We start from the raw sequence: 12,162 nt of genomic DNA, 5'->3' as shown, positions 1-12,162 counted from the left end.
TGAGAGATGGAACATGAGGCCTGTTATCTACACTGGAGTCTGCAAACAAGGACTCAATAAAATGAAAGAGATGCCACAAAATGCCAATATTCTACTATTAAAAGATTGTTGAGTGCTAGAAGATCTGGCAGACAATACCATCATGACACAAAGAGATAGAGGGACAGTTGGAAAGGCCTGCCCAACAGAGAGATTAAGTGAGCCGGCACAATTTGGGCGCTTTGGGAAATGTGAGGCTCACAGAAATGAATGCTTGAAGTTCTTTTCTCTCATCAAGCTAAACACTACAAACAAATTAAAAGCTGTCTGTGGAAAATAATCCCAGTAAATTAATGTTTTGTTGTGGAGGATCAGCACTGATGTGGCACATGACTGCCCGAGCTGTAAATCATTCAACCCCTCCCCGAGCAGATTGTCTCTAAATAACAAGATGAAGTTTTGTTGTGAGCTCTGCTCTGCATTTAATTATCCACACAATCAGCAGCAGATGTTTAGTCAAAGCCGACGTGTCGACCAGTCGCCCTCCTAGGTATTCACCAAGGGAACACACTGGCTAGACTTCAAACAGCTTTCCTAGAGTATGACTGATTCTTTCTATTAAACAAGATGGCATCAGTTTATATAGTTAAGTCTTGACATTACAGTATCTGTATTTCATTGGCAACTGAGCTGGCTCCAAACTGAAACATACAGACAGGAGGAAGCTGCTTCGATCTATGATAATAGAGTGCCCAATTAGCAGACTTCAAGAGGATCAGGTGTGTGTGTGTGTGTCTATAAATCTGTCATGCCCTCAGCTTTGTTTCAACAAATCTGCACTAACACCAGTATAGGACATTTGGCAAAAAAGAATTTTTTAATTATTACAGTCTCTTAAGATTTTCTCAATATGAATTCTTAATGTGTCCTGCGCATTCACAATCACTCACATCCTTTCATAGACAACCAGTTTAAACGTGGTTTTCAGTCTCTGAAATCACAAGAAAATGTCTAAAATGAAGCAACATTGATATTCAGACTGCTCACTGTACAGGTCTGACACTCCCTCATACACTCTGGAGATTAAATAAAGCCAACCCCTTATTTTCAACTCCCAGAAGTGTCTGTTTCTTCGTATCTATTTCCCCCTCATCAAATTATCCGCGTCTGACCAATTGCAGAGGGTCTTGGGTGTGTGGCAAACCAATGGGGTTTGAGGTAACTGAGTGCAGCAGCTGTGCAGAGGCACTACATCAGTTCTGGTGACATGCTGGGCACTCTCATCCAATCACAGCTGCCCCACAGTGTGTGTTCGCAACCAATCAGAAAACATCCCTGCAGTGTTTCTCTCAGCCAATCCCTTTGAGGCCCTGCTGGGCTTTGAGAGCCACGCATGACTGAACGGGAGGTTGTTTTTGATTTATATCCTACAAAAACTGCCAAAATCACACAGGGCATGTAGTTTCAAAGTAATATCTGTGCGTATATGTCTCGTATAACATACCTTAGTCTCTTGTAGTACTGTTTCACCTTATCCAGTGAAGCAGCATTGATCTGGGCCTGGTATTCCTCCACTGAGACATTGTCTCTGTAGTAGTACCCCTCCATACTCTCCAGCGCTAGAGAGGGATCAAACAAAACAGTGAGTCATAAAGTGGTAAAGGCACTTCATACATCTATTGGTTAGTGTTTATGACCATCTACAGTATAAAGTGGCTTAAAGTTCCCTAACCAGCCTCAGAATACCTTGTGTGAAGAGCACTGGGTAGATTTTGATGCCTCCTCCATTTTTCAGCCTGTGGGGCAGCTGAGAGAAGTAGAAACTCTCAAGGTAGAAGCAGACCTTCAGGGTCTGGCGAGTTCCCTCCACCTGGTATGAAATGGGCATGTCTGCCAGAGGAGAGGAGAGGAGAGGAGAGGAGAAGAATATTTCATGAGGCGAAGCTCAACATAATGCTCCTAAAACAAATGAAGCTGTACTAATGATTCTTAAAAGAAACCTCTATCATCTATAAACTAAAAATTTCTGCACTGTACGTACTGGCCACCAGCGGCTCCCCTTCAAATTGCTGGAAGTAGAAAGTGACCTTCTCCAGGTCAATCAAGGCCACTTGAGTGTCTTCCAACATGGCCTGCTCATCAGTCTGCAGAGAGAGATGTAGCATACCAGTAAGAGTACAGTGTTAGAAGAAGTATTCAGAAGAAGCAAGAGAGAAATGAAAGACAACATGACTAAAAGAGTGCAGAAACATAACAAATGCATATGCTTCCATACAGAACAGCAGGGTCACTGAATGATTTGATGAGCACGAAAACGATGTGAATCATATGCTAATGGCCTTCACAGTCACCAGATTTTAACATAACTGGACATTAATGGAAGATTTTGTGATGTTAGGCGGCGCTCTTCACCATCATCCATCACCATCATCAAAGCAGCAAGAATGGTACAGTATTTATCACTCCTGTAGAGTTCCACACACTTGGAGAGTCTATGCCAAGGTGATGTTCTGGAGGCCTTGCTAAGACTCTTTATGTTGGGTTTACCATTGAATTATAACCCGACACTCAATTTAATTAATTTACTACTCCTGCAAGTAAAAATCCAGAAGCAGAATGTATGTATCAAAACTTGTTATTCAAAGTGACCCCTTTCAGAATGTGATATCATTACATACATATGTAGTATTGCTGATGCATTAATATGTATTCAGAATTTTAATGTTGTAGCAGATCAAAGTAGAGCTAAATTTACTCTTACTGTTACTACTTATACTGGTAGTTTAAGCTATGAAGTACATTAGACTTTATGTGGAGATCATGGTTTGTATGCAAAACCTAAATCTGCAAAGTAGCTATAACATATACACATATATATGTAGTGGAGTAAAAAGTGCAACTACCTCAAAATTGTACTTAAGTACAGTATTGGAGTGACTGTACTTTGCCATTTCTCTTCCACAAGCTCACATACACACTCACACACTACTTATAGAGCTGGAAAATAACTCAGTCGAGCTGTAAATAAAACTTCGGCATTCAGCAAACAATGTGACAAGACGCTCGTGTGCCCATCTGAGGAGTCTGCATGTGTTTACATACATGACAGCGTGTGTATGCGTACGTCTTTGTCTGTTTTTGTGTTTGCTTTAGCTTGTGTGTGTTTGTTTATGTCTCTCCATGTGTGTCCGTGTGCGTGTCGTGTCCGTGTTTCCTTTTCAAACGTCCACCCGGCATCCAATCACACGCAAACAAACACATCTGCGAGTGGCCACAGCGACAGTGGCTTGGATATTTTGGATTGTGATGCTCTGCGCTCCTCTATCATCCACCCTTCCCCTCTCTTTCTCTCTTCTTCTCCATCCGCCACATGCAGAGGGATAAACAGAGCTGTGGTGGAAGAGGATTAGAGCCTTTTTCTAAAGACACATTTGTGATGGCCCGACATGTGACAGAGGGGGTACCCGCTGCCCTGCCAAGTGACGCCTGCTGTGTGTGGACAAGATTATCTCAAAGGGTGTCACATAAACACAACCCCCGCTCACCCCACCCCATCGACACACACACACACATTTTCAGTATACACAAAAACACAAACATGCAGACACAAGCACACACACACACACACCAACAGCATCCCCAGCTCGTCTCATGCTGCCTTTCATGTGGTGCCCTAAAAAGGAGCGTGCTGAGATTTCACTGTAATCTCCTGCAGGTACTGAGACCCTGTTTTGTTCCACTGGGACACTTGAAAGGGAAATGTCTTGAGAAGAAAGGGAAAGAGAAACAGCATGACGAGAGGAAGAGAGAAAAAACGTCAATGATTTCTGGGGACCTGACCTAAGCCCACACACCGCTCTAGTCTAAATAGATGGTCATCCAAAATCCACTGTTAAAGCACTTCCAGAGTCTTTAATTCCCACTGAAAGGAGACAGAAATAGAAACCAAATCTAAATATCTTGTCTTAATGAAAAAAAAACTGTATTTCTGCCATTTGGTTTTTGATATAAAACGTTGAAAGGAATCACTGAGGAAAAATTTGCCTTTTTTGAGGACATTCAGCTGTTCACACCTGAGTACAGTTTCTCTGACACTTTTCAAATCAAAGTCTTTTGCAATAATTTAATATGGCTGTGAATGAGGTCACAGTGTGTGCTTAGTTCAGTTTTAGCAAATCCACAGTGGCTGTTCATGATAAACTCATCTCTAAACTGGTCCTGTAGCAGAATAGATCAGCCTGACACCAAATAAGCCAATAGACCACTTTAACCAGGGAATATGAAATATGAATGATTCATATGACTATACAATACAGTACTAAACATTAAAGGTTATATTAAAGTTGTGAATCAAGGGTTGGGTGAGTACAGATGAATAATTTTAGATATTTAGTTTATGTCTCGGTGACATTAAACCAGAACAGCTGAAGGTTAAATTAAAAGTTTTTGTGTTTTCTCAATTTGAACAGCATGAAGGCACATATGAACTGAGATTGATAGTTCTGATCCCTTTCAGATGTGAACTGAGGATGACAATCTCAAATCATTTAGGCCAATTTCAGTATTTTTGTCTCTTCTGAATGAATTTTTAACATATCATGTGTGTTTTTGGTTGTTGGGGATATTTTCATAACATCCGCAGACATACAGCAACTATCCAGAAGATGGTGAAACTGTCTGTTTCTTCAGTAAGACAAGAGGGAGGTTGGCTGTGGGACCTTTCTCTGCGAATCAGCGGCACACCTCAATGATTCAGACCACATCCTTTCACAGTCACTGTGGGCAGACTGTGTATTAAACTCAGCACATTTTTGTGATTTTTTTTTTTTTTTTTTTTTTTTGCGTGTGTCTGCTGTGCAGCCTGGAAGTGATTGATGACCTATTTAAAGTCCAAACGTATAAATGGTAGATCCCTTCTTATTTGCAAGCTGTAGCTCACCCTTAGACTTATTTACAGAGCGGAACAAAAATGTTGAATGTTGCATAATTCATATCCTGCATGTTTTTATAACTCTGTGATTCATATTGTTTGAATGTTGTTGTTTGATATACTGTATATCTGTACTGGTTTTATTTCATAATGTGAGTGCTACACGTATTGCATGGTGCAAAAGGAAAATATATAATGCTGGACTTTGTGTATGTTAAAAAAATCTCTGAATGTGAATGTGGATCTATGTACTCTATGCATAGTTATATGACATTGTGCACAACTCCCAACAAACCCATATAGTTGTTTGAGTACACAGACATCTGTTTACATCTGTTACAGCAGATTCAATAGGAGCTGAGGTCTGGTCTGGTACTCACCAGATTGGGAGAGAGGAGGGACTGGAAATGGAAGAGCAGCCCAGCACTGGCAATCTGCTCCAGCCAACGGCGGCTGGCTTCCTGGGCCTCCTGAAGGTCCTGGGGGTCTTGGCTGTCCTGTTCAGGCTCCCTGCCTGCATTATGGAACTGAAAAGTGGACAGAAAAAGTTAACTAGAAAGCTGAGAAACAGAATGGAACAAAAATATTTTTTATTCTGATGTCTTGCTATTATGTACAAGACAACACTGCTTATTTCTTGTAGCTCCATAGTTTAAAGAACCCCCCCACAATACATTTGTATAATTTACCTGGTTGAGAACAGCCAGTAGGTGCTCTGAGAAGGCACATACAGCTGCAACTAGAGACTGACAGAAGACCATATCACGACGCAATTGGATCTCTGAGTCTAGAAGGGAAACAAAGAGGATATGAGGCTGAGAGAAAGCCTTGACACTCAGTAAAAGATGTGAAGTGCAAACAGTGAAAGGAAGTGAGAGGAACGGTCAAAAAGAAATGAAAGAAGAAAAAACTGACTAAAAATTAAAATTTCTAGTGGAAAGTGGTAAGGCAAAAGGTCAAAAGAAAAGGAGTGTTAGAAATAGGTGGCACAAGTTTCTTATGGTAATTAAAACAGAAATGTTGTAGGTCAGACTGTGCTGTGGCAATTTTAAGCATTCAGTAAGGTGATAAAATGTCTCGACTGCTTTTTTTTTTAATCTGCTGGGTATTAAATATTGTATCAGAAAAAAATTGAGAGCAAATGACAGGTGTGCCCAAGTGGAAAGTAATTGGCTGCCATGATTTCCTGAGAAATAGGCCCCCTGAAACAGTTAAGCATTCCACTGAGTTAAAAATGAGTTCATGAACCCCTCAGAAATTAATGTGTCATGAGAAATGACCGCAAACTCTTTGACACTATTAACCAATCCAACCAAAGCCTCACACAAAAAAAATCCACTCATTTCCACTTTTACTTATTTCAGTTTGTTGTTCCTTGAGGGATATAAAAACATAACACCTAATTTAATCAGCACAGTTTCTCTAAAGGAGTTTGCATCTGAGTTTTATAGTGCTGAATTTTAATGCAGCAGTGCTAGTGTGGAAGTTTTTAGTATATCCTGTAGACTGATGCCACTTTTATGCATCCTAAAATGTACTCATAGGTGCATTTAAGATATTGATATCTGGCCATGTTAGTGACTTTTTACATTTGTGTTTTTAGTATTTTAATACTTCTGAGTTCCTGTAACTATGACATGCAGTAAAAGCATTGTTTTATAATCATTTCTAAATTTTAAAACAGTATAGGATGCTATGTCTTTAAAGTGTATTGGGTTTTTTGTCCACAATTAACACAATGAACTACAATATAAGTCTGCAAATTATTGCAAGAGGACAAACCTGTATACTGGAGTAAGACCAAGAGCAGCCGTGTCTTCACCTCTGAAAAAATACAAATAAAAGCAATACAATGAGACAGAGAACAACCTTATATCAACTCCCCAAGAGCCTTTTTCACCGTCCACAATAGTATGACCTATACTATAAACTCAGCCCCTTAAAGTCATAAATACTAAGATGCTGTATAACTCTTCTGCTCCATCCCAGGTCCACAGCTGTTTATCTTCACATATAAGCAAAAAAAACACAGCATCATAAAAACCAGCCACAGGCAAAGATAATAACATAAATCCGCATTTGTTTATAGACATATCAGAGCCGCGGGTATCTTGGCAGGACGCTGCGCTGCATGAAAAAGCCATCGTGGTAAGAGGTAAAAAAAAAAAAAAAAAAAAAGCAGTGTACACAGGCCAAGCTGCACATTAATATTATCTGTGCTTATTTGTACTCTCTCAGTCATGACCGCCAACTCACCTTTCCCAGGAGTGTCATGTGGCTGGCCGTGTTTCTGGGCTGCTTGCGTGTGTGTGTGTGTTTGCCTGTTGCCTGTGTGTGTGCACATATGTATCTATATGTCTGTGTTCAATCTGTATGCCAACAAACACATAACAACACACTCCCACTGGGAATACACAAGATATCTCGATACAAACAGGCAAACAAGGGAATCTCATAAAGTGCAGATTCTTCAGGCTTCAGCTCTGACTCTGTGTTTCAAATGTATGCATCCCAGGGTGGTTTTAGGTTTAAAGTTTAAAGAGAATAGCACAGTTAGTGGCCTGGGAGCGCCTGTGCCTACGAAAATGTAACAGAGGTTATTATTGTGTCTAATAAATATGATGAGGGGCACTGGAGAATTGGTCAATTTAATGCACAAAATCTCCCCAGCCAGGCACGGCTTTCCAAGATAAATATTGGATGTGACTGTGTGAGCAAACTTTAGGGCCTGAACATTGCAAAAGCAGCAATGTGTGTGTGTTTGTAAGTGTGTTAACCATGTTAGCTCAGTAGCTCAGGTACACACTGACCTTCAACATATTTAGCGATGGTTTGTGTGAGGGCCTGAACGCTGCTGGGTAGGTTCCAGGGATCTTGCTTAACGTGGAGACGCAACTTCTTGGTGCAGTTCACCTTGGGCTCCATCTCCTGCTGAAACTCTGAGAGACAGACACACACACAGAATTAGCAAAGACCTGGTGGAGGTATATGATTGTATGTGTATCGACTATAATGCACATGTAGGGCATTTATATTACAAACTGCTTTTATTCACTTCTTGCATCATTAAATAGTGAAGAAAGTAAGAGACATTTTCCCTGTCTGATCTGTTCTTTCTTCTTTCCTCTTTTCTACAGCTCTCTTTCACCATTAGTGTCAAGTCAACTCCCTTCACAGATGACATCATAAACTTCAAGGGTCCTTACAAAAGCAGTGAATTATTAAAGAGATGAATCAGACATTTAGTCAACAAAGATAATTCAGTTTGGAGGACACTGAAAAAATACGACAAATGGCAGCAAATGATTACAATCTGCCTTTTGAAACCCCTTTGCTATTCTTTTTTCCTTTCCCTCAAACCAATTTTATCCATCTTTTTCTTTCCATCCTCTATTTCTCCTCACATTTCACTTGCTCTACATCTGTCTCTCCTCACATTCTCTTTGTTTTTCCATGTATCTATCTATCTCTCCCACTGAAATGATGAAAATGATAGGTCATACAGAGCCAGAGTCAAGCAATATTCTTCCCATTTTATTAGAGTTGACCACAGACCACCAGTTGTAGACCGCCTACAATCTAATCTGTCATCTTGCGATGGCAAAACATGAGTGTAAAAGCCTGTCAATCTGATTTTATCCCTCTCACAACTAGGCAGTAAGGCTTGTAGTAAAGTTTACTTTGGAGACAAAGAGAAGAGATCTGTGATAGAGGGGTGGCTGTTAAACCGAGGCTTCAAGGGGGTTGGGAGTGTGTGTTTGTGTGTGTGTGTGAGGACGACAGAGAGAGTGAGAGATCAGATGCAGGAATGCTCCACTTGTTAGATAATCCTATTTGCTCTGTTATCAACCACACACATTACTGGAGTTGAGATGGATCAGCTCTGATGAAGGCCTTCACATCCCTCCTGAGGGCATTTATGCATACACACACACACACACACACACACACACACACACACACACACAAAACACAAGCAGACCTATTTTCAGTTCAAGCATCTGCATTCACTTGAGGACAGCCTGAGATGAGAGAGGGAGTCTGTGTGCCAAATGGTCCGGAGGGGGTTGGAGGCTTTACTTATCAAAACATACAGAATAATTTGGTAATCTGCTCTTTCGCTTTTAGTGCTCATCACACACCATTAAAGTCACATTCAGGGTTATAAAAAAATGTTCCCATATCAGCGCTTATTGAAGCCTTACACAGTACAATACAAACCACAGTGGTACAAAACATGCAGTTTTTATTCTCGCAAAGTCTGGGATCCATGCTTGTACCACTTGCAAAAAGAAGAGAAAAAATATTGCTTTTGAACGTAATTTTTCTTTTATCTTATCTTTAACATGCACTGAGTCATTTGTGCAGGATGCCACAGATCATGACAGGGCACCGTAAGCTAGTTTATATTTGTACAGGGAAATGATAAGGATAAATTTAGCCTCTTCCAGCAACATTTCCTACATTCCTGTGAGAGATAAAATGTAACAATAGACTGTGTGGTTAAACACCGAGGCCAAGATGAGGTTAGGTAACAAATAAGCACACAGTAACAACAAAATGATGAGATAATTTAAGAAGCGCAAAAGCTGCTACAGGGTCATATTTTCCATTGACTGCTGAGTAGCACTACAGTAACTGTAAAGTGGAGATGAGTATGCAACTAAGTGGTGCTGTTTCGACACTATAAAGTGCTTGAGAGAGAAGGGCACGGGGAAAGCTGAAGGAGAAAAGAAGTGGAAGAATGGGACGGAGGGATGAACAGAGGAGAAAATGGCTGGGAATTATTTTTTTCGGGGCTGGAATCCACTTACAATGCTTCCCTAACGTCTCTGCAATTACATCTGTGCACACACACGTTACACAACAGGAAGTTGCGGCCCCTGTGCGCAGGCGGCTGCGACATTTTCAGCCTGTGCTCTGTTTTTTCTCTGTGTTCTGTATTGGTTCTGGCTGGGCTCAGGAGTCTTTCCAATATTATCTTTCTTCTCCCAGCCTCACAGTGCAGGCCCATGAAGCAGAGCTACACACTAACATAAACACTCCTCAAAGGAAAGACATACACTGCTATAGCGAGAAGTGAGATATGTTGACAGAAAAATATGGAAGAATCAATACTTTTGACACCAAAAGACTAACTTTTATATTTATAATTCAGATGGTTTGACTACAAGATGCACTGTGTGATGGGATGTCATGAAAGATGCTAAGAAATCTGTGTTTCATAGTTGGGAGCATGACACAGTCCTGGTGTTTTACCTTGTAATCCTCTTCCAGGTGTGAAGCACTTGGTCTGCTCGAATGCCCGAGCCACCACTGCTCCTCTCAGCATGCTGGTGATTGAGTCCACCTGAAGAAATCAAAAAGGTCAAGTTGTGGCCCTTACATGATACAGTTCCCCACTAAGCCCAGATCGAAAAATGCGCGGAGGGAAGCAAAAAACTGCTGCCCAAACATAACCAACACCTGCTTCGCTCACTCTCTAACACGCGCACTCATACACAGAATCCCACAGAGCCCCATTGAACACAATTTGCTATGCAGAATGTAAACAAAGCCGGGGAAACTGTTCTACAATAAAACAAATGACAGGAAGCGGGCCAAAAGTGCAGAGACAGCAAAGCGTTTTTTTTTTTGCTTTTCCACTGCCGATGGAGACATCCTCATAAACCTTCTCCTGCATAGTGTATGCCTGCGTGTGTGTGTGTATGTCAGAGTGTATATGTGTTATCAGATATGGTCAACCTTTGCACCGGAGGTTTCAGAAAGGACAAGGGTCAGCTTAAAGCTCTCACGATTTTTCCCTTCCTGGACATGAGACGTGACAACAAAGTGAGAAAAATACACAATCCCCATTGTCCATACACAAAAGTCTAAATTAACATCTGACCTTTAATTTGCACATGAAATATATTTGTTTAGTGTGTGAAAATCACACTTTTTCACTGGGCTGATACAGCTTGTATGTGTGTAAAAGATGCATCAAGAAAACCAACCAAAGCCATTTGCAATCTATCACACAAAAAAGACAACATAATAATTATCTCTTCACCCTATGCGATGACAAAAAGTTAAATGTGCCTCTTAGGGGGATCAATGAAGTATATAAGATTTAATAGAATGTTTATCTGCAAAAGAAATTGGATTTTCATGGGAATGTTTACAGATGAGAGCATTGTGTAGCTTTGTAAATCTGAGAAAGTTCAACACCTCGTTTCTCAGGCTTTCCACTAATATGTCACATCAATCACATCTGTGCAGATGTTTCACTGACCCACCTGGCTGAATAGATGCTCCAGGAAGCTGTGAAGTTTCTTCTGCTTATCGTGGGACAGCCACACACTGGAAGGCATCTCATCTCCTGCGGAGGTGATGTTGCAACTTGTCCACATTAGTCCAAAAATGTACTATATTAGACACACGTACTATATTGACTGTATGTGGCCAAAGTGCATCAATACATCCATCATGGATCTGTCTGCAAATTCAGTATGTGTCTCTCTACTGCCTGTTGATCTATTGTATATATGATTAGCTTTTAGGATAAAGAAAAAGAAATAGATTACCTGACATCACGAATAGTTGTAAAGTGTGTGTGTGGCTGTGTGTATATGAGTGTGTCACATCCTCAGAGACACAAGAAAAGGATATTTGCCAAGATACCCAGCTGTGTAAGACATTAATGTCAAATCCAGCTGAGATGTGTGGCCAACGCCTGTCACATCTAATCAGATTCAACTTTAGTCTTTTTTGTTCTCGCCTTCTAGAAAGGCATAATCATGCAGTTAGATTGTAAACATGACTTGTCACTTATGAAGCTATTTTGCAAGATTTGCTGTTGTTTGGGATTATGGGTTATGGCCATAGAGATGTACAATAAATCCAACTCACTCTTGTTTAATACCCGTAAGTTACATTATTTTCAATCTGCAAAACAAGTTTACTATATAGTGGAGAATAATGGTTGTGTCCACTGTGTTGTATTTGTGTACCTGAGTCCATCTCATCACTGTGAACATAGGAGCTGCAGTGGCTGCTGCAGATACTGGTGAAGGAGGCAATGGAGTTCCTGTTGCTATTACAGTCACTGAGAAGAAAGAGGAAGAGATATATATTTTTTTTTTTTTTAATTTGCTTATTTGTCTCACGCAATGACAACACATTGCTTTTGTTTTTTCATTCTAGCTCACTCACTCTGCCATTTTTATTCCCATACAATATTTTTTTCTTGTTGACTTTTCTCTTTAACATGT

General features: G+C 40.5%; 1 protein-coding gene across 1 annotated transcript in view; it reads right to left on the bottom strand.

Annotated features, from left to right (window-relative positions):
* Positions 1-12,162, bottom strand: part of prex2 (phosphatidylinositol-3,4,5-trisphosphate-dependent Rac exchange factor 2) — a 94,842-nt gene that overhangs the window by 20,071 nt on the left and 62,609 nt on the right. Inside the window, exons 28-37 of the mRNA XM_067578909.1 lie at positions 11,902-11,996; positions 11,188-11,270; positions 10,169-10,259; positions 7,720-7,848; positions 6,692-6,733; positions 5,599-5,696; positions 5,290-5,436; positions 2,021-2,123; positions 1,726-1,869; positions 1,484-1,598 (exon numbers count right to left, since the gene is read on the bottom strand). Of these exons, the coding sequence (XP_067435010.1) occupies positions 1,484-1,598; positions 1,726-1,869; positions 2,021-2,123; positions 5,290-5,436; positions 5,599-5,696; positions 6,692-6,733; positions 7,720-7,848; positions 10,169-10,259; positions 11,188-11,270; positions 11,902-11,996 (1,047 nt within the window). The remainder of the gene's footprint in view (positions 1-1,483; positions 1,599-1,725; positions 1,870-2,020; positions 2,124-5,289; positions 5,437-5,598; positions 5,697-6,691; positions 6,734-7,719; positions 7,849-10,168; positions 10,260-11,187; positions 11,271-11,901; positions 11,997-12,162) is intronic.

Source organism: Thunnus thynnus, chromosome 21 (assembly GCF_963924715.1).
Source record: "Thunnus thynnus chromosome 21, fThuThy2.1, whole genome shotgun sequence".
NCBI classification, from domain to species: domain Eukaryota; kingdom Metazoa; phylum Chordata; class Actinopteri; order Scombriformes; family Scombridae; genus Thunnus; species Thunnus thynnus.
Note: the sequence above shows the minus strand (reverse complement) of the source record. Positions and strands in the feature narration are given on the sequence as shown.